Source organism: Thermobia domestica, chromosome 12 (genome assembly GCF_964235325.1).
Source record: "Thermobia domestica chromosome 12, izTheDome1.hap1.1, whole genome shotgun sequence".
NCBI lineage: Eukaryota > Metazoa > Arthropoda > Insecta > Zygentoma > Lepismatidae > Thermobia > Thermobia domestica.
The window spans coordinates 124,555,599-124,579,996 of record NC_137465.1 but is presented as its reverse complement, the minus strand read 5'-3'; the positions used below and the strand labels follow the sequence as shown (position 1 = coordinate 124,579,996).

Sequence of the window (24,398 nt, the reverse complement as noted above, 5' to 3'; positions counted from 1 at the left end):
ATTACTGAATGCCTTTAAAAAATATATCAAATTTCGTCGATAGCTAAACAGTATGAGCTTTATTAGTATAACAAAGCTTATTATAATATATTTCAGCATGTCATGTGTGTACAAAATGAGTTTCATACTCTTACAAGTTTTCAATATTATCCTTTATCTTTTGCAGCAGTTTGAAAACGAAAATCTGAAAATACTTTATAAAGTTTCGACGTATAGCGTTTAATTAAAATTTTGCGTTGTTATCTCGCTATACTACTCATTCTATTAATTACTAGCGGGTCCGTAGCCAGAACACTAAAACAAGGGAGGTAAGCGAAATATATATTTCATCTCACATTCTTGACTGTTAATTTATTCAAAATATCTAAGCACACAACTGAAAGTTTTAAGGATGGCTAAATTTGCCACACAGGTGGGGTTCAACCACACTGAGCACCCACTAGCTACTGACATGATTTCTACATTCACTAACATATATTTATATTGTTTCTAATCTAAAATAAGCTCAAAACTCAAAGTTACTTACGGCGTCAAACTCGTCTTGCCTCCTCATATGATGCTGAATAAAGAGAACATTATGAATAGCTTTCTCTAGTTCGAAAGGATACTTCTTGCGTTCTCTGCTGAGAAAATCACTTCCGCTGTTTCCATCAAGCATCCCAGGACCTGGTAGTCCATTAAAACTAAACCCACTAAATCGATTCGCGGGGCCGCCATGAAGTCCATTGCAATCACGTATACCCTGATGAGGGTCCTGTCCACCATTACGTGAGGCTTTTAAATCTGCAATTAGCTGTTCGGGAACTCTCATCAGAAGTAACTTTGGAAGTGTTTCGATGAATATTTTTCTCACCCATGGGGCCATTTTATGAGTACTGGGTTTCCGATAATGGACGTTGAGAACTATAATTGTTATCACAACTGATAGTCCAACTAGAAGCATAGTGAATAACAGGTACTTTCCCAATAAGGGAAGTGCCAATGACGTTGAGGGTATAATTTCTGATATTAGCAAGAAAAACATAGTCTGCGATAGCAAGATGGAAATACACAATGCCACTTTCTCACCAGAGTCTGCTGGGAGGTAAAATACGAGAACGGAAAGGTAGGAGATGCCAACGCATGGAACAATGAGGTTAACGGTGTAGAATAAAGTTTTCCGTCGAAGAGTAATGTTGAAAAAGATATCTGCAAAAAGTAAACAAACAGTAAGAATATTGGAAAACATTATATTATTTATTAATGCTGCCAAGTAGAGTAAATAAATTCCACATTGAAAAATAAAACAGTAAATTTTCTCATACTAACAGTTATCTACAGACAATGCCGTAACTAATCTTTTTTGGTCCCCAGTTTAAGAGGGTATTTGTGAAGCCCCTCTATAGGCGAGATATTTTGAAGATGTAACAAGGGAAGCATTAAGCATGATAGACACTTCCTTATTATCAATATAACAACAAGCACTTTTGAATTGTTTTGTTTTATAGATATGGTACCCTGGGAGCAGTTGCACACCCAGAAAGTTTTTTGGGGGGGGAGTCCAGAATTTGGGCGGGAGTTCAATACTACAAGCCACTACGTCTTTGTATTGAACGGATATTACCCGATAAGTAATTGTAAAATACTTCCACCTATATTTTCAGGGAAAAATGATAGAACTAGATTATTTTTACACGAGAAAGAGTACAGATGAATTGTAAAATCAAGTGTAAATCTACATCAATGATTTCCTTGTTAAACACGTTTAGTTTTATTAAGGAAGTGTTTAGTATGTATGTTGAGTTAGAAAGTTTTGGAATGGATCCGGATTCGGTGGACCCCCTGTGGCTGTGCTCCTGCCAGGTTGGTTCTGTGACGCTTTTCTTCCTTGGAGCCCTTTTCTGCAGCAAAGGCTGACACTCTACCTCTAATAATGTGTAATACCATCAGAAAAAGGCAGCCTACTTGATCTTTCGTACATATTACACATGAACGTTTGATAATTCTCATGGTCGGTTTCGCCACTGTTTTTCTATTCTGCACACAAAGAACACCCTAAATTGGCAATCTGCACAATAATGTGTATTGTACAAAGCGGACTGTTTTAATGATTTTAATATGCACATAATTATTACATTTAGAACCTTACTTCTATTTTAACAACGTGGGAATGAAAATCAAAAGTTTGCTACTAATATAAAATTTTATAAAGTACAAATCTTATATATGCAAGATGAATAACAGGGTCACTTAAGTATTTATTCATAAGTAATATGAGCTTCGATTACAGGTGCGGAGACCCCTTTGTTCAGGGACCAGAGTGCTGCAGTGCTTGCACCGAGAATTGTTACGGCTCTGTCTACAGGCGTCTGTCTGTATACATACATAGATGCAATTGTAGTAAAGTTGCTAACTATGACACACATATGCAATCATGTACACTAGATTCGGCAAACTCAGCTATATGTAATCTTTCTGGTTTCCGATTAGATATTATACATGCAATTTATCATAATTTAAATAGACACCTTATAAAATATTAGAGCAACATACTTCGCTATTATTATAAGTCTGAGAAAATGGAATATTTTAACGTCCCACGATTCTGGTCTTTAGGCTAGAGGAGGCGGATTATTAATGAAAGTAAAAGTTTATGAATTCATTGGTACAATGAGATTGTGGAAGGAAACGGGAGAATCTTGAGAAAATCGAAATTGTTTATCACAAGCTAATATAACTGTAGATCAAATCAGGGTTTCTTCGCACCAGACGTGAGAGTTGTATCATATATACCGTACACTTTGCTCGTCACATTAGTTGATTTATTTAAATGAAATTGAGATAACGTTGCGGGCTGGATTGTTTTTGATTCTTTGGATTGGATTCTTTTGCTTTGAAATTTGAAAACAGTGATCGATACCTTTTTTTTAGGTAAAAGAATGGTATTTAAATTGACTTTTTACCATTGTTTAAAATTATATTTTCACTTTTGAAAATTTGTAGTAGAAAAGCATTTTATCAACAGTTATGAAATATTATATAAATTTCCTCTATAAATCTAATTATTCTTCTAGTATGATACGTAATCCTTAATTAACACTAAGATAATAAGTCTTACTGTATAACGAATTGAAACCAGTGTAATCAACGGAAAAGTTTGTACAAAATGTGCATAACAAGTGCAATCAAGTCCACTTTTGGTCATTTGGGACATATTGCATCTGTAAGATTCTATCTGAAGCTTCTCCAAGAAGTTGAAAGATTCATATCTAGATGTTGTAAATAATTGCTTTAATGTAAAAAAAGAAACCTCTTAACTTTCTATGTACTTAAGCGTGAAGTACACATTTTCTGTCCCTTTTTCTCACAAATTCTGTCCCTTTTACTTGATTACACTGTGTTCTGAATACCCCATGAGTTTTTCTTCCCGGTCAAGAAAGTTTATATCTTCGACATCGTATCCTTGAGTTCGATTGTTTCCCCTCACCTTGTCACTGCACCAATTACTTCATAATAAATAGCTTTCATTAATCATAGATAGCTTTCATTATCCTGAAGGACATACACGTGGGACATTTTTTCTCTTTATAACTCTACATTGCCAATAACGAGGTTTCCTGAGCTTTATATGCAAACTACAGTGCACAATGCCCTTACTTACCAAGGCCAAGATTTTTACTTTTAAAAACAAAAAAAATCTAATTTATAACTACAACAATTCTCACAAATACGTAAAAACATACAACATATAAGCTTCAGCACATGGCGTTACAATTGTCAGGTTCATAAATTTAAATAAGAAAGCATGGACACACTACTACTTTTATAATAAATACATCTAAACACATGTTCCTTTATGGAAATAGCGGTCCCAAATGAGTTAATATATACGTACGATATGGTGTCCTATCTACGTTTAACTAAAGTATTGAAGATACAAAGAAGCCTGACCTGGATAAAGTTCTTTGCAGCAGGGATAGGTTTTAGTATGCTGTTCTGCTGGAACACCCAAGATATCCCATTCTACGCTCGGATAATATTCCCTTAGGTCAATTCCTATTTCCACTTTGTTATTTTTCTCCTGTTGGTTGATATGCTTCAGATCGATCTGAAATGAAACAATAAAAAGATTCATTTGAAAGTCAGCCCCTCAAAAATGACCTCGACTCTCCCTAAGTGGTCTGGTTACGAGCTTGAAGTATATGTTTGTTTCAATGTGGTTTATCTGTTAAGTAAATGCCTATTTCAAGGACGTTCTTTATTTTGATAGCACAGTTTATAAATATGTTTTCGTAGTACCGATATTATGTAATATGTCGTATAGTAGCATACAAATGTTCGATGTCAGTTATGTCACATTTCTTAAGCATATTTTATATTCTCTTGTTCATGCCAGTTGTTTCTGCAGTATCAGTGCAATCAGCGATCTCACCTAGCCATGTACGCTCTCTCTTTTATCCTTGTATGAGAAATTGCGCAAAATATGGATTTTGCAGAACTGTTACTCACAATCTCGGTCAACAGTAATTTTAGGTATGATATTATGAACAAGCTACCCAACTATACACTGCGTAATTCTTAATAATACTGCTTCAATATTGGCTAGTTTATGCACTCCTGTTTAATGCTGTGCGAATTATCCTTACTGTATTTTATGATTCTTTAACCTAATTCAAAATTTACTAGATCATGCTTTGGCACTTTACATGTGATTCTAAAGCTTTCTTTATACTTATTTATTTTTATATTATGTATACGAAAATTCTTATGTGGCTGCCACCTATGCACAATGTTCTTTTTCTTATGTGTCGAGAACCCTGACTAGTTTTGTCCCGTGATTTCAGCTTCAGCTTTTCAGAGTTTATTCTTTATACTTTATTGTCTCTACAAGGAGTTGTTTACTTCCTACTAATTGGAATTTTTGGAAAATAGTGCAGCATAATTACCTAAAACTGATATTTATAAATAACAGATACAAGTACATTTTCAACATGATTTATGAATACAAATATTTTAAATCGTAATTACCTCAATTTAAAAGAAGGCAAGACACTATGAAATGTTATATGCGAATGATTTTTTATTGCACAAAACCTCTCACAAGTAAACCTTACGTTTGGGTGAATCGAGTTGCTGGCTGAGACACATATGAGAAAGTAGTACTAAATGTAGTCAGTATTTCAGTGAAGTTGTAGGTGCGAAGCTCCAGAGGTTTAGGAGATACAGCTACCAGAACATCACATGGAAGTACAGAATAGTCTTCATACAGTTGGAGGTAAAAACTCTGTAAGACCTCTTGTAACGACAAAAGGTGAATAACAAATATATGGGTACATATTAGGACTAGGGGGAAGTCATATAGTAAGGGTATACCTCACGGCGGCCATCTTGATATCCGCCATTTTGAATTAAGGTTAAGTTTTTAAAATAGGAATAGGGTCATGTGATACATGATTTAAGGCGCAAATTTAACCAGAAGAACAATAGTGACGTTAATTTTGATTTACGCTCAATTGGTAAAAGGTTACAGGGAAATTAAATATTGTTGCAGCATATGTATTAGTCCTTTACCCCATTTGTAAATTTTGTGTTAATGATAATAATTAAATAAAATGCAGTTGGATAAATATTAGGTCTATGGTAAGAGTTGCCTTGATGGCGGCCATGTTCAAATCCGCCATTTTGAATCAGACAAAAGTTTTAAACAAAACGCATAACAGTGACACCTTATTAATAGCAAATTTTACCATAAATCCAACGGTATAACCATTTTTGTTTTATCATTAACCAGCACAAAATTAAATGGGAATAGAGTAATGCAATAGATTACTTCGGGGTAGAAGTTAATCAAAAATACAATGGTGGCGTTACAATGTTAGTTGTTTGATGCTGTACTTGCACGCCATTTCGTTGTTTTTCTTATATCCTGTTCACATCTATTTCTCGCTCGCTATTTAAAACTTCTGTCTGATTCAAACTGGCGGATTTGAACATGGCCGCCATCAAGGCAACTCTTACCATAGACCTAATATTTATCCAACTGCATTTTATTTAATTATTATCATTAACACAAAATTTACAAGGTGGGGTAAAGGACTAATACATATGCTGCAACAATATTTAATTTCCCTGTAACTTTTTACCAATTGCGCGTAAATCAAAATTAACGTCACTATTGTTCTTCTGGTTAAATTTGCGCCTTAAATCATGTATCACATGACCCTATTCCTATTTTAAAAACTTAACTTTAATTCAAAATGGTGGATTTCAAGATGGCCGCCGTGAGGTATACCCTTACTATATGACTTCCCCCTAGTCCTAATATGTACCCATATATTTGTTATTCACCTATTATCGTTACAAGAGGTCTTACAGAACTTTTACTTCCAACTGTATGAAGACTATTCTGTACTTCCATGTGATGTTCTGGTAGCTGTATCTCCTAAACCCCTGGAGCTTCGCACCTACAACTTCACTGAAATACTGACCACATTTAGTACTACTTTCTCATATGTGTCTCAGTCAGCAACTCGATTCACCCAAACGTAAGGTTTACTTGTCAGTAAAATACACAAAGGAAGTTCGTTGGTTTAAACTTTCACGATGAGAGTTGAATATTTCTCTCTATGGTTTTCAGGAAACAGTGCTACGTATTTTTGGTCCTAAACAAACCATTGGCTTACGGTTTTTATTGACAGCCTCCTCGGGATCATACTGACCCTGGGTAGGCTGGCAATAAGGTCAGAGAAATGATCGTCAGTTTAAAACCAAAAGTACGTGACATATCACCTGTAAACTAAAGAGAAATATTGGTCACAAAGAAAATTCTTAGAAAGTATGAAAAATGGTTTTGCTTCCCAACTTGTACATTTTTTTTTATTTCTTAGACCGCACCTTAATATGTAATAAGAGAATATAAGATCCAGGACTTGGTTCAAAGCCGAAACAGTTTGGCGTCTTGACAAACATTGTTAGGACATTGAGATATAATACAGTATAAAAATCGGGAACTATTCTGGCAATAGCGATTTATCTTTAAACCATAAACGTAGTGTAATGACAAACGCTGCCAATTACACTTTCAGACCTATTCCAGTGATATAGTTTTGTCAGTGAACTGGAAGTAATAAAAAAAGTAAATACAGTAGTAATTTTTTTAAAAATTTAGCCAACACAACGTTTCGTGAACTGACAGGTTGTATCAACGAAGAAAATCTCTGGAGACTTGTTTCTTTCGAAGGCACCAAAGGAGTGATGAATCATTCTAACAGACATATTGATTTGAGTCTACAGAGTCAACATACATAGACACACACACACAAACACACACACACACACACACGTACAAATACTCCTTCCATTTTCCTCCAGAAATACAAACCAAAAAGATAACAATACTAAAAAAGTCAACATTTGTAGCTGCCCTTTTTTTTCAACATTTTTATTTTTTGCACTAGTACAAACAAAAGGGGGAGGGTGAAATCAGAAAGAACGAACGTAAACTTGAAGATATACTGGCATTGTGCCTTCTCGCCAATTCATATTTGGACCAATGCCAGAGGTTCTAAAAATAACTTTAACTCTCAACCCCAGGAAAGGATTAGCCAAATGAAGCTGTTGACGAGGTTTATTACATAGTACGTCACAATGAACTTTCAACAAGCAACTGCAAGAAAATGCATTGCTATTTTTGTGCCATTTGAAAGAAGTCTCGTTTGAATATTTCTCCATTTTTTATTACATAATTAGCTGAGATCGTTTGCATTGACTTCCAACTCAATCACCATGTCACGAAAAATATTTATCTGTAAACGTGAGCTGACTTCGGATAATGCTACTAAAATTTACTCATTTCAGACTTACGTGTGTTCTTAATGTGTTTGAACTCGTGCTTTTCGCGGACGCCAGAACAAGACAAAGGACCATTTCTATTCTTGCTCCCTTAATGTAATCTGTAAGTTTTTTGTCCCATGGTTATATCATCTAGGCTACGAGAGACGCATTGGTAGAATGGGAGGGGAAGATTAGTACGGGACGGGAGAACCTCAAGTAAACACATGGACACAATGTTGTCCACCACGAAGTTGCATGGCAGGAGATAAAAGTACGGACCCGTAGCATCAGAAATCAGCGCTCTGCACTGCTGTAAGCCGCGTGTTGCACGTTAAAATAATAATAATAATAATAATAATAATAATAATAATAATAATAATAATAATAATAATAATAATAATATGAAGAAGAAAAAGAAGAAGAAGAAGATTCAACTACCGTACATTTCTAGGTTCAAGACAAGATGTAAACTGCAATTTCGTGCCCAAAACTTTGAGTTCGTCTTTCTTTCCGCGACACTCACAATAAAGTTCTATACTGAACAGAATCAGAGTCACAAGCTTCCATTAAGGTCTAACTTCACTCTTTTTGTTGACTACGCTTTTTTCTTGAACGTTCAAAGATTTATTGGAACCTTCCAGTGGCTACAACTAATGGAGGTCTGTTGTAGTTTTATAGTAAGATTCGAAAATATACACAGTATGTGCTGTAGATTTATTTTTAATGTCTTGTTAAAAAAAAATGGGAGGCCATCTTGGATTCAAAGTTGTCCTCGATGTACAAATACCCGGTATATTTCATTGCAAGTGAATACTATTTTTTCTCTTGGTGTTACTTCACCTATGTATAGAACTTAAAGGATAACTCCTTTGTCTTAGCATTAGTGTTGCAAACTAATATAGTTTAAATTATGTAGTATGTTTGGTTCAGGTTTGTTTCTTGTATTGTTCTTACTACATTTTTCTTCAGAGGATATTGTACAATGAGATATGAAAAAAATGAATATCTCTTTGGCGAATTACATTTCTTATTTTAGGCATTGCAAAGGAAATAAAGCTTTGAAAGAAAACGAAAAAAAAATATAGTAGTAAACGAAGATAAGGCGCAATGTAGAGGAGTCGCTAAAATTAATTCTCTTTAACGAGGACGATTTACGAAACATCATCTACTAATTGAAGTCATGATTATTCTCCAATACAGTAAATTTCAATAAACTTTCTTGTTATCGTTAATTACTCCATATCGGACTCCCGAAGAAAACTCATCGAAACAACTTATTGACCGTGCAAATAGCGACTACTCTGTCATGACTCCGTTTTCTTTCATTCAGAAATAGGAAAGAAAGAGAAGAAAGTAGAAGGGTAAAAGAAGGAGGTAGGAAAAGAAGAAAGAAAAGAAATAGGGTATTTTAATGAGAAACAGATTACTGGATAATTCCGGAAATATAGTAAGAAGTCGAGAAAGTCCTCGAAAGATGAATCATTCTAAATGTTATTAACGACTAATCAATTTCGGAATGCTTCGGAATAGACACATGTTCCCTCATACCACCCAGACCTAGCTCCAGGCACCACGATCATGGGGTTGCCCAGACCTAGACTTGGAAATGAGAAAAGTGAAATTTAATTCTTTGTAATATTATTTCAACCGGTGATTGATAACCATCCAGCATCTGAACTTTGTCCTCTAGAATCGACCACACATATGAATTAGCCAAGAAAAAAAAATCAAACTTATAAACTCAATATAAATTTATGTGTCGTATCAATCGAAGTCTCAACTTCCTGAAAGGAAGATGTCGTATTTAGGCTCATCCTGCTATTTTTGCTTCACTCCTCGAGCCGATTTAAACCGTTAGTGACGGTCCTTCATGACCTAGGTTATTTACCTTAACACATATGTCAAAACATGACACATATATTACAGATGTTAATATGACAAATGATATCACACAAATTACTTAAATTAAATCTATCAGGCATTCACACGCTCACTCACTCAGGACAGTGTATATATGTTTAAAGGAAACCAACTAACTACAAAGATACAAATAGTTTATTACATTCATAGTGGAAAGAAGAAAAAATTAATTACAACGAAAATCTTAAAAGCACAAGTTCTTGGTTATATATTAATAGAGTACATAGTGTTATATTTTAGTAATTTTTTTTATATATCCAATCATCTTGACAAATAGAAAGAGGAAAAAAAATTATTTACATGTATCATATCTTAGGCATGCTAAAACAAATTATGATTTGCGACATACGCAAAAAAGACACTTATTTCACTTGAAAAAAAATTGACAAAGAGGAAAGAAAAGAGAAAAAAAACTTTTTGGTGTATCAGAACTTATATGAGTCTCTACCTCACATCGGGTAATAAAATATTAATGATTTTGAGCGTTCAAATCACAGATCACGCACTACTCATAGTGTCCAAAACATTTCGCTCCATTTGACTTAGTTTGTGGTCATTTATATATCTATATATATATCTAACTATCGGTTTACAAAAACCATTTATCGTCTATATTTGGTTTGTAACTCGTAACAGTTTATGTCTGCAATCGCACATTACGACGCTTTACCCATCTAGGGATTTTGAGAAAATAACTTTCACTGGAGGATGTTTCTCCTCTTAGACGATCCATTTCCAAACTTATTATTTGAATAGTTTTAAGTTATTTATTTAACACAGGGACACGTCATGAGACCTTTCTTCAGGATCACTTTCGTATATAATTCGGATATATAATTCGGATTTTTTAAAAACGATCTCCCGCAGGTGTACGGAGTATAAAGGTTCAAATTGAGGATAAAAAAAACTGGTCAAGTCACAGGATACATATGAAGGTGAGAAGGATTCAAGGTGCACTTTCCACAATGGTTTTAGGTTGGTAGTTCAGGGATAATATGCGTTATGATGTGAGTTACGTTTAGACCTGCCGTTACTTTCCAATACATGCCATTACATAATTACATAAGGTACCATTTACATTTATTCAAAAGAAAAGGAAAATTACTTAAGTGCACGGCGGTATTCTTAACAAAATCTACATTCTTACATTCGTCGGAGAACTTACTGGTAAACTATAGCAACCAACACACGTTTAGGGGGACAGACACGAGCGCTCTTACATATATTCATATAATACTTTTAATATCATACTTTTACTATAAAATCATATTCGTATACTAAGTACATATACATCTCGACGTATTCATTTCTTTCTCTATATATATATTTATTATAAATGCGCACACATTTAAATTAATCACCCCCAACAATAAAATTTTTACAAGGTTGCAAACATTGTCCAGAAACAAATGACTTCCGACATTACATATGAAAAAGAAAATTGATTTTTACTTGATACCGCGCATCTATAAATTTTTCACTTTTATATAATCAATTCGTGTTTAAATCATGAAGGGAAAAAAAACTTTGGAAGGCAGGCACGTAACACGGAGCATTTCTAAAGATATAACTAGATAACCTAAAATACAATTTCTGGGCCCAGGTTAACTACAAAGTAATCGAAAACCAACACAGAAAAGAAAGTGACCAATGGATTAAAAAAAAATTAAGAGGAACGACGGTGAAAGAACGTAATCGAAGTGTCGTCAAATACTAAGTCTTTGTTCATTTCAGCGATAGGGCAAAACGAGATGGAGGACTCAATCACTATCTACTCTATCCATGAATCGTGTCTTGCAACGTCTCAGCTGGTAATTTCAGATCAGAGTTGTATGTTAAATAAATCGTAAGCAACAAGTTCAAAATCGGGGGGGGGGGGGAAAGGTTGAAAATTTGAAAAAAAATCTCGAAGTAAGAAGGAAGAACGAGACAAGAGAGAGAAAGCGGCGCCAACGAAAGGAGAAAGATTAAAGTACTACTCACTACTCAGAAGAGTGATCGAATTTAAATATATAACAACTCATAGCCAAAAATATTCTTAACATGCCAAAAGGGGTGGTCTACTCAAATACGTAGACTCAAGGGGGCGCTCTGCTGCCAAGGATGCAAGTTCTGTGTCCATCAGATCCCAATCCCACAAGAGTTTGGTTGTAAGATTGAAATCCGAGCCCTGTATCCGGCCCAAACCAGCAGGATAAAAGGAGAGGGGGAAGGGATCAGGTAACTGCGTCCCTAATTTTGAAATCTCTAAGTAAGACAAAAAAAATATTCGACCCGTCAGAAGAACTAAGAAGGTTCTAGGACAGTAATGAAACTAGAGTAAAAGTAATAGCTAAGATATCCCTAACTAATGATTTGCCAAAATAATAATAAAAAATTAAATAAACTGAATTTTGGATCGGTGATTTCTATTGCCAAACTTCACCGATAGCTCCCCTTCGCAGAATGCGCTAAATTCTGAGGCATCGATTAATTTCCATCACTATCTAGTTTGGAAACTAAGAAAAGAAAACGAAAATATTCAAGGGGGGAGAGGTCGATGCCCGGGTACGGGATAATAAATTTCAATAATTAATTGTTTTGCTTCTGTACCCCTGTCCGAACCGTCGCCTCCATGAACATTGTAAGCTAGCCTGAGTAGGTAACGTGAAGAAAAAAAAATCTCACGGAGTGGTACATTCTATTTTTAAAACCGACCAGAAGATATGATTCACTACAGCCCTGTTGTATAACTACTATTGTCTTTTCATAATTTATTATTCAATATGTTTAGTCAACGATTATATGATGCTACCCATTCTATCAGATGGTATTACTATGGTTGATTATTATTATAACCCATAAAACTACAAAGTATTACCATAGTCCGACTATATATCGCCCTCCTGTCCGCGTGATATCATGGTGCAGGGGTCAGAACCTGAGATGTTTGTAGTTACACGTATCTATTCAATATCTATATATCAACACACGGCGAAGTATTCACTGGGCTACTATATATTTAACTATATGGGTGTCCTATATTCTATATTCATTTACTACAATATTCATATACTTTATATTCATATTCACATTAATATTCATATCATATTCATATCATCATTCTTTTCATTTGCCACGACGCTATATTCTACAAACACCCTGTTTCCTCTATCTACGCCCAGCCTATATACACATTTCATCATAACACTTTAAAATCTATAATCACTGCAAACATTTCCCATTCCGATCACCGCACGACAACCTCACTCGAACCCAAGACTCTTTCACCACACACACAATACTACGTAATACCTGGTAGCTTTATTAAGAACGAAGAAAAAAATCCTACGTATATTCACTGAAAATAGAATTATCTGCGATAATGTTTAATGTTTATAAAATTCTGCAGCAACAATGAACTTCTGCAGCCACTAAGAAAAATGAACATCTAATATAATTCCAAAGCGAAGAACTAGCATCATATCGCCCGACTTCTGTTAAAAATTTACGTATTGTTTATTTATTTAAATATTTCGATTTCTAGACTAGGCAGAATGTTGAAATTTTCAGAATATATTAATTTTGGGTCACTTGACCTAACTGTACATTCATATGGGCTGTGAATTATACCTTCTAGGTTTTATTTCGGAAAGAAAGGTCAATTTCATGAAAACTAAATCACTAAGCACCTCGACAGAAGAATGGCGGTTAGTACTGACTTTTGACACTAGGGCTAGCGACGATATAATCAACCCTTGAACAACTGAATGTGACCTTGTACACGGAATTATTATACTATATTACGTTCACTTTTGAATATTGTGTATGAGTTCACTTAATGACGGAATAATAAAAAAATTTATCACATAGTAAATACTACACTGTCCATATTTAATTATCTCACACACTCTTTCATCACTTAACTATCACAATTACTACTACTAGAACATGTTTCTACATTACGAACACATACATGCCACATTCATACTACACACTACATTAATACATGTTATACTAATAAATATACACAGAAAACATTCATATTTTACCATTTTAAATCGGCTCGAAAGGAAAAGGAAAGAAATGAACAGGGCCAACTGGCCCTTATATTTACTAAATCACATTCTTTACTCAACCTGTTTAATCAATGCCCTGAGGGGACATATCGAAGTATTAGCTAACAATAGGACCCCTGCCCTGAAGGGGCAGGAACCCGGAAACAAGCTAAATGTTCAACTCATCCCGCTGGAAGCCGTACTCCCAATTTGGGAGTCAGATAGGAGCCCTTACTGTAAATTTACACGTGCATTATTCTACCTATCTTAACTACAAAGAAATTAAATACCGCCATGTTACGAATGAATAAATACAAAAAGAAATCACATCCACTATATACACGAACACAAACGGTAGTGGGGCAGGTCTTACGTAACTAGAAAAGGAATAATTTTAAGGATAAAGTATTTTAAGGGGAAAACACCACTTTCCGAAACTATTTGTGGATCCCTAAGAATAACTCGCGAACTGATGCACTTCACAAACCTGTCCACTATTGACTATATCTGCTCAACATGGCGTTACTAAATTATGCTTCCTATTTTAGTTCTTCAGTCCGGTTTTTACTATGAAAGTCTAGCAAATTTATGGCTCCTTAGCTTCCTGCTTGGTAGTTATTCAACTATTATATTATTTTACCTTTTACTGCAGCTTTTCTAGCTCCTTTTTATCTTTCGGCGCTGGAAGATCTGAGACTGGCTGTTGTCAGTAAAATTTTCAGGCATGGAATGGAATAATTGCGCCCTAATATCATAGCGTGGGTTTATCAGCCAATCAAAACTAAGCATTTTGGCGGTGGGGCTTTGAAACGAATAAAATTTGGTAAAATCTGGATTAAACTAGATTTTAGAAGGACCTAGGTATCTAAAAGAGAGGTGAAGGGTGGTCCTGAAAATTCTGTCGAATTTTAGATTGGTTATTTGATCTGGAAAGTTCCGTCCAATAGTGGATCTATATTTTCGGATAGCACTGACACCGTAAGAATTGTAATAATCCATTTACACATCCATATACAAGACTTATAACTAATTTAAAATATAAATAAAGATATTGATTCCCAAAACTATAATCCGTAATGAATTTTTTACAGTTTTCCATGTTAATTTGAAATAGAATAACAAATAAAATTACGAATTATATGAACAGCCAGAAATTTTTTTTTGTTAAACATCAAGTACAGTCGGTGCAAAAAATTTCGGGCACCCTCCTATTAAGAACATAATCTCATTAGACTGTAATGGCACATTACAGCTTAATGTCTGTTTGCTTCTGTTTAAACCTTCTGTGCTTAATATCTATTTTTTTTAATTTATGGCGGGTTTGCACATATTGTTTAATGAAATTACATGCAAAAATGGTGGGACGTTGTGGCTTGAAAACACGTAAGCTCACTATGAATTTCAATTCATGATTCCTAAAAGAGTTATTGATTTCAAAAAATTTAAACGGACTGGTAGGTTTGTATGTATATTAAAAATAATACTCTGTTAGAATCCGAAACCATACCAGAATTTAAACTTTGAAGAGCTTAGGAAATTCAGCACTTAATTTGTAATTTTCTTTTCTACCACTTTACCACGGAAACAATGAGTCTGCTGATGAATTAAAATTACAAGTTTTAATTTCATATAAACTAAGGCTAATGATCTTGCTATTTCATAAAGCGATTTGTATGTGTAATTAATAACCATATAAATGTGACATTGTTCCTTTACGCATCTTCAAATATGCAAATCGGAAGCCAAGTATAATTGTGTTCAAATGAGCTAATGTAGGCCATTTATGATATGAGAAAATCTAAAAATTATATCCAAAGATATTCACTTACGATTAATTGTGAGCAATGGCCTTACGTTTTTTCATAATGTAATATCTGAATAGTAGCAGGTTAATATTACGACATATATTTTAGATACATGTAGTAAACATTAGCATGTAAGTTGTTCATTTTATAGAATTTTTGCAAAATAAAAGTCATCTATTTCCCAAAATTGTAAGATTGCTTGCAACCATTTTCTTTTATTCATAGCGAATAGTCTTAAAATAGTTATTATAATGGCTGTTTGAGTTGCGTTTTCTAGTTTTATTGCACATTCAAACAATTCCCAGTACATTCTCCATATTACCGTTACCAGTTCTCTGAATGAGTAACGTGCTAGTGTGTAGCATAAAGATTTTGGCAGCACACTCCCCCATTCTCTCCATGGCATTATTCTTTTATATAGCACTGGTGTGATAAAAAGAAAATATATAAGTATACATGAAAGCGTATCTTTATGTGAGGTAAGGGAATAGTAGAGACGATAACTGCAAAATGCCACCGTTGAACCTTAGGGACATCTCCATCGCGGTGAAGTCTTAATTGTTAGAGTCACCAGTTTAATCCTCGGAGTACAATTCGATATTCCAGTCAACTCTAACAGCAGCTGTAAACACCATGAAAACGACAAACCAGAGACAGGCGAAAGGATTTTCTCCACTTCCCACAGGAAACGTAACAGATATAGAGAAAAATCAATGGAAGGCACGAAATGTTAACAGGATTTCTACAGCATACACCAAATAGATAAACGATAAAATTCTCGTTCTTCATTCATTTATATATTCAGATGAATCATAATGAACAATGATAAGGGTCGTTGTCAATATCGTATTTGCTTAACATGATATTTAATTATTTGTCAAATACCGGTCAAACTAGAAATTATTGGTCAAATGTATCATTATGAATTAATGTTGATAAAGACATAGTTGAAATCATGAAGATAAAAAGAATTATCATGATAAACTTTCATAATTGAACAATAAAAAATTAAAATATAAAAAGGTTAATATATAGATATCTTTAAAAAAAACTTGAATATTTATTTCTGAAAGTTACAACCTTCTGATGTCTTCTTTTGTAATTGTTGTTCAAACCTGTAGTATTAATAATCAATTAAATATTGTCCAGTAATTTTATAAGGTTGTCATAATGGAAAGGTGAAATAGTGTTGCTATTATCCTTTGTTTATTTATTCTAAATTAGCGAATACTCATAATTATATCGTAAATACTTATCACTTCTATGACACTCCACTTTATTGTCAACATATCTCATTATACTTAGTCTAATATCAGATTACTCATTGTATCATGATAATTATATATCTCAGCATCTATTTTACACTGTCAACAGACCCATTATTCTTAACCTAATATCACATTATTAGATATATAAATATCGCATCAACTATTTTATTCTGTTAAGATCTCATTATTCGTAACCTAATATCATTGTACTCGATATATCATTATCTCATCATCTATTTTCTTCCTTCAACATTTCTCTTTGCTATTCATTCTTTGATAACCACCAATTGCAATTTGCTTACATTTCCTCTTTCATCTTGTACTATGTCGTAATGAGATAATTTCTTTTAAACTTTTGTCGGAGTATATCTATTTTCCTCTTTTTTAATTGTATACCCAGCACTTTTCTTTCTAACTTCGGCCAATCATTTATTTTTGTGGTTGCACTCAATTATTATTATTATTATTATTTTGAAATCATCATAACGTAATATTAACATATATCTTCCATATATCACAACAACTTCAGCAGCAATATTATTCGTAATTATTTGTTCAGTGACTCACAAAATATGTTTTTGTTTTGTTTTAATGCTTAATGATACATTCGTCATTTTTATTTAGGACTTTGATTTTATTTTATTTTATTAAAACAAGTGAGTTTCGATTCACAGTGTGAAACTAAAGTAAACTTCCGAATTAAGTGATTTCAATACGGAAATTGAAAGTACCATATTTATAACTTCTTGAAATAGAGGGAATAGATCAGAGGCATTATTTTGGGCGGGCAGAAGGTAGAAATTGCCTCCCCTGAGTTTGACAACTACATATTTTTAGTCAATTATAAAGTAATATATTAACAAAAACGTAAAAATTTTATTTGGATGAAGAATCGTGCTCCCATATAGCAAAATCTAAAGTAACGCTGCTGGACACGGTCAATGATAGAACCTGCTCCTCCGACGCTATATCCATGTCCAAAAGCGATTACTCGCTACTTCTTGCTATTTTTGCTTTACAGATATTAATACTGAAACCAGAAATGATAGCAGAAGTTTGTCACTTCCGGTTGCAATAAAGTAATAAAGTCAGGGATGAAACATATTCTTGTGGTACTGAATCCATATCAAAAAGCTGCTTCTTGCTGTATACTGTATATTCCTGAATCCAAGATGACTCCGAATCTGAAAGAACGCTCCACTTTTTTAAACAAAGGACTCCGAAAAAATAGATCTACAACAGTTATAGTGTATAGTTTCAAAACTTACTGTTAAATACAGCGAAAATCAAAACATTTATTGTCTCTTGGTCTTCCTCACTGGGAGAGTCTACTGAATTTGTGAACGTTCGAAGCTGTTATAGCAGTAGATGACGAAAAGAGTAAAAATTGGAGCTTAATGGAAACTTGTGGTTCTGATCACCGAAGAAAAATACCCCTATATAACACGGAAGCAAGACAACCCTACATGGTTGGGTACGCAATAATGGCAAATAAACTCATTCTGGATTCAGAAATACACTATCTTTCTTCTTCCTACTTTGGCGATCAGTGTTGAAACTGTAAATTATGATTTCCATCACTTCCGATTGGAAGAGACAAATAGAAGTAAAACTCATTCTTGGGACACTAAATCCATATTAAAAGGTTTTCTCGTTATCTCTTACTGTTCTTGCTCTGTCGAAACCAATAATAAAACTGGAAATAGTAATACATATCTTTCACTCCCGGTTTTAGTAGAAGGATAAAACTGGAAAAGGGATCTACTCTTGGGACACAGAACTGATGTTTAGAAAATAGTTTCTCGCTATCCTTTTTAAAATTTAACGTCACACGTTTATGCACCGACTAAGCGAAGGAGACTGTGATGATGAAATAGGTGATAATGATGGAATGACGAAAATAGAAGGAAAACATGAGAGACCCAAGAAAAGACCTCTCAAAGTGTTTGTTGACGGAAGGTGGGATCTAGGTTGGAACCCCAGAAGTGAACGCTTCAACATTGAGCCACTACGACCCGTTTCTTAGTATTTATGAATGTTCTATGACAGATAAAGTGGAAATTGGAAGTAGTTGATTTCTACCACTTCCTCTTTGAGTAGAGGGTTAGTGTGAGAGATGGAAACTATTGCTGAGACATTGAAGTGATCCCAAATAAGCGCTTCTCGCAAACTCTTACGTATTTTGCTCCGTGACGATCAACGTTGAATTTGAAAATAATAAATTTCTATCATTTCTCGTTAAAATAGTGGGTTAACAGAGCAGATGGACCCTATTGTTGGCACGTTGAATTGATTAAAACAGAAAACACTTGCTGCTATACCTAGTCGTTTTGCTTCTATGGAAATCAGAATTGAAACAGGATGTAGTTATAAATTTCTTCAACTTCCGGCTTCAGTAGGGATGCAGCTGAAGATGGTACCTTTCCTTTAAATGCTGATTCAACTCAACACACTAAAGAACGTTTGTCGTTATGCGTTATTGTATTTGTTCTATGGAGGTTTACATTGAAACTGTAGACATTTACTTTATACGACTTCTGGTTTGAATACATAGTTAATGAATGAGATTAAATTCATTCTTGGGGCACTGAATCGACTCCACAAAACCATTCTTCGGTATCTCTTACTGGTTTTAACATCTGTCAAAAGACAGTCAAAGAGACATAAATGGTTTATAGGACTTGTTTGTTTATGCATTGCATGTTTATGAATTCGAGTCCGAAGTCAATAACGGAGAACTCGCTGCATTTACTTCTCACATATCAAATGTTCACCAATAATGGTATCTAATACTTGTAACCTGATCTATTTTCTTCACTCCAACTTGTATATAAACTTTTCCGCTTACCATTGACTAGCAAGTGAGTCTTTAGCGCACACCATGGGACGTAAAACTCAAAGATTTCATTTCACTTTTTCTTTAGCGCACTGGTGCCGAGTTGGATTACTGGCAGGAAAGAATTGAAATTTGAACGCATTACGGTGATACGGATTCTAGTTTAAACAACAGTTTCATATCTTATATAACCTTGGAGCAAAAAAGGATCATAAACTCCAAACCACGTATCTACATCTAACTGGCATAATTACAATACGTTAATTAACCTGGTCTTTATAACATTTATTTTCAACCCATATTCTTCATATGTTATTCTATAATTTTTTCGCCGCAGCTCTAATTTTCGATTCAAATTTTTTATAGGCTATAAACGAAATACATGTAGGACTGACATTTTTATTTTCTATCAAATTACCATGCTCATTTTTTCCATATTTCTTTTAAATAAAAAAACGCATTACATTATAAAAACATTGGCATAATTTAGTGTATGTTAAATAGTAACGAAATGGGATAAATGCATGGGATTTGAACTTCATTCTAGCCTACGATACAATTTTGTACACTTCAGATTTATTAAATTAGAAGTAGTCTGTGTCAAAGTTAGCTACGCTTGAAGAGTGAGTTTATGCATGAAAACAGGGCAGAAAGACTATTTATGAAAAGTTTACAGAGTGCGTGCTTTTCGAGTTATGAGCCGTCGAAATATCGCAAAGGACACATTCTTAAGGATTTTTGTACATAAACTTTCTGGCTTATTGTCATGCACATGTTCATCCTTTAAACATTGTAAATGGTATTTTACATATAGTGTGGGTATGTTCACACATAACTTCAACAGAAATGAGCCGATTTTAATAATTCTGCTTTTGTTTGAAAGGATATACTTCCTTAACACACGGTAAAGAGTGTTATATGACCGTGACAAAATTTATATTGAACCAGCATGAAAGTAGGCTATACTCTTTGAAACCAGAAATGAATCATCAAAATCGGTACACCTATATTGAACTGTCAGCTGTTGAGAAGTTTTGTGGTCTAGCTCCGTAGACTATACTATGAAAGTTACCTAAAACCACCGCAAAAGCATACTCTTTCAAACAAAAATTAAATCAACAAAATTGATACACCTATCTTGAAATTATGCGTGATGATACACCCACTTATTGTATTAACACTATGAGTCGCTGAAGAGTTTAATGGTATAGCTCGAAAATACCATCGTTATTAGTGATGAGCAAATGCAAGACCAAGATCAAGACCCGGAGGTGTTGGTCTTCGTCTTGCACTGGAACCCTTGGTCTTGTCTTGGTCTTGGTCTTGTTTGCAAGAGTCTTCAAAATCTTGCTTTTAAAAAATCTTATGCTTTTCAAAGATAAAATTTACTCTGGATATAAGGGATAATAAATTCTATAATACGCCAATAGTAACAGAAATGCAATGTACTGTATGTTTCTAAATATAATATAGTTTACCTTCGTGAAGTATGACGATAGTGTACAATATAGACGATGACTTTTTTTTTCAATGAGTGCCCACTTATAAGACAAATAACAACGTTTCGTAATCTTTTTATATTTTTTAAGACATCCAATACCCCACTGGTTTCCAAACTGGGGAGGCTACTCCTGGAACGCATGAAAAAATCAAGACGGCTACTGAAATACCATGAATTGCAAAATTATTTTTAAACTCTAAAAGCATTAGATTTTTTTCTTTTCAACCACGATTAGCTAATCTTTGTATTGAATAAACTTCCAATTAAATATTGAGATTTTGTCTTACTGATTCCACTATGTACTCTATAGTGCAGAAACATGGGTGTTACCCAAAAGCGATGAAAAAGTTGGAGGCTTTCGAAACGTGGGCGTGGAGAGAAAAGGGAGAATTAGCTGGGTTGAACGGAAAACGAATGAGAAGGTGTTAGAAATAGTAGTAGTAGGGAAGAAAAAAATAATTTTAGATATAATTAAGTTGAAGAAGAGAAACTGGTTGGCATATTGGCTTTGGAGGAACTGTATTATGAGGGACGTGCTGGAGGGTATGATGGAAGGAAAGATAGAGGGGGTGAAGAAGACTGGTTGAAGGAAGATATTAAAACAGGTAATCGCTACGTCAAGACGAAGAAACTAGCTGAGAACCACCGTGCATCAAAGCTTCTCAGTTGCAGAAAGTGACCTGCCAATAATGACAGGATAGCTATGATGACGACGATGATGATGATATGTTTAGCAATATTGGTCAAAAAAGAGAGTCTTGGTCTCGCAGGTATGGACTTGGTCAGGGCCGTCGCGTTGGTTGTAAGCGCCCGGTGCGAGAATTTCCAGCCCCCTCCTCCCAGTGTGTTATGAAAAACCACCAGAGTTTATTCTGTACTCCTAGATTTATATATGGAATGTAAGATGAAAGAAGTTGATATTATGTCAATTTTTAAAGTGAATGGCTTTCGTAGTTAAAATATATAAGTTAATGAAAACGTGGTTTTGAATTATTGAAATCGAGTACCGTACTATTTTTGTTTATTTTGAACTTTATACACATCAACATAGTAATAGCATAGAATATACAAATAACGATATAAATATTATTATATCGTACAAAACCCAATGTGTGAGTGATAACAATAACTTTGTAATTTTCTGGCTTTTGCTAAAAAAATTTTAAAAAAATAAACTTTTCTTTCCTTGTGATTAACATATAAATTTATCATAGCGTTGTAATATTAAAGTGACTTTTTTGAGCATCGTTTGTAATTATTTGCATTTGCTTCAATTCAATCCTAAATTATAATTTATGTTCAAAATCAAAATGTACAGTTTGTTAATGTGTATTCTGCAAGACAATGCTAAGGATACGTTGTTCCAAAACATGTAATGTTAATGATAACATAAAAATACTAATAAATTATAATACAAGTTACCAAAATTAACTGCATAATGACATATACATACTTTATTCAAACGTTAAATGGCATTCTCCTGACTTTTCTATTATGGTCAATATCTCTTTGAAATATAACTTTCTAGCTTCGTCATTTTGAATAGCTACTTTGTCAAATGAATTAAGCCTTTTTCTGGGCCCTTGTTGAACGTAAATACGTCTTTATCAGCTTTGACTTACTAAAATGTCAATGGGATAGGCATTCTTACATAAATATAAAAATAGAAAATTATTTTTAAAAATAGATGTTTGTTGGACACGACAACGATTTATGTTGTTTACATTGTAAAAGTTGGCAGGGACTCAGCCAGGATTTCGATTCGGGGACACCGGGAAAGGTGTCTGGGAATACCCCTCCCCCCCCCCCCCGAGTACACAAGGTCCGGCAGTACCCTTCGAAACTTTTTGTAAAACTTAAGCCTTAAAATAGCATTGTAATGCCTTTTTAAAAACTATTTTCAGTTTAAACCAATATAGGATATCCTAAATTCGAATTTTATTAAGATTTCTTTTTCCATTTTAGTGGGGGTCCCTTCAGCTCCCTCAGTGGCTGCGTCACTGATAGTTAATGAACACAGTTGTTTATGAAGTTAGTACAGAATTAAAGGACTGAAGAGATATTTATTCTGTTATTGGAGCATTCCTTGCACTGAATAGGAATAAAGAAATGTTATTGAATTCTACTGAAGTTTCTTCAGTTTCTACCAAACAATCATACAGGTAAGAATTAAGTAGTAGCAGATCTTGGTCAGTTTTCCAAGATAAAAACTCTTCTCACATAGGGCTGGAGAGAGTTCCCGTTGAATAATCCTAAACGATATTTTACATTACCGTTAATTTTAGTTAGCCGTGGCCTGATCATTATTAAAATATCTGAATTAACATTATTTTAAAAAATAAAACATTTACTGACTTAATATGAATTCCTTGAATTTTATTGATTTGTCGTCCCGGCGCCCCCCTTGATCGCGGTGCGCGGGGCAATTGCCCCGGTCGCCCCGCCCACGTCACGTCCCTAGTCTTGGTCTTGATCTTAGTCTTGCATCGGGATTCCTGGTCTTGGTATTGGTCTTGCATGCAAGTCTCTTGCACAAACTGCAAGACCAAGTCTCTCGTTCTCATCACTAATTGTTAGATCCTCATGAAATTTACATGAAACCATCAATACCGTGCGTAGATTCACGTATTCTGTACACACTGAGAAACAATGGATGTGGCGTACATAAAATCGTACGTTACATTTGTAAATCCTGTAGTTTTTTGACCAAACGAATAACTGAAAACGCATGTTTTATAATACTTTCTGTATAAGTGTTCCATTTGTACGTACTCTTGGTATGAAACAATATAGGCGGTCAGGATCTCAATACAAATGGACGTATATAACATATAGCTGACGAAGGTAACATGTATATGTATGTAATATAAGGAAGACTGTTAGATATCAGACATCCCGCAACGGTATGATGTAACATCTAAGCGCAGTGCCTGTGTAGCATACGGATAACGTATGCTCCGTACTGATTTCTGTAGTGAGCAAGAAGATTCCGTATATTTGTACGATATACCGCTGTCCAGAGAACGGATTTTTCTCAGTGTAGTTCCGTAGACTGATTTATCTTCTTCCTCTCCTCAACCATAGGTTGGTGGACAACATGGAAATTTTAAAACTTTTCTCTTGAGAGAGCGGTTTTAAACTTTGATAAGGTATCTTCTTTGTAACTGCATCTAAATATTCTGTCCTTTGTCTTTCTCTCGCTGGTTTTATTTCTGCTTT

General features: G+C 34.3%; 1 protein-coding gene across 1 annotated transcript in view; it reads right to left on the bottom strand.

The window, feature by feature from the left end:
- LOC145666618 (acetylcholine receptor subunit alpha-L1-like) overlaps positions 1-24,398 on the bottom strand; it is a 574,605-nt gene that overhangs the window by 15,603 nt on the left and 534,604 nt on the right. Inside the window, exons 5-6 of the mRNA XM_081734056.1 lie at positions 3,931-4,087; positions 527-1,188 (exon numbers count right to left, since the gene is read on the bottom strand). Of these exons, the coding sequence (XP_081590182.1) occupies positions 527-1,188; positions 3,931-4,087 (819 nt within the window). The remainder of the gene's footprint in view (positions 1-526; positions 1,189-3,930; positions 4,088-24,398) is intronic.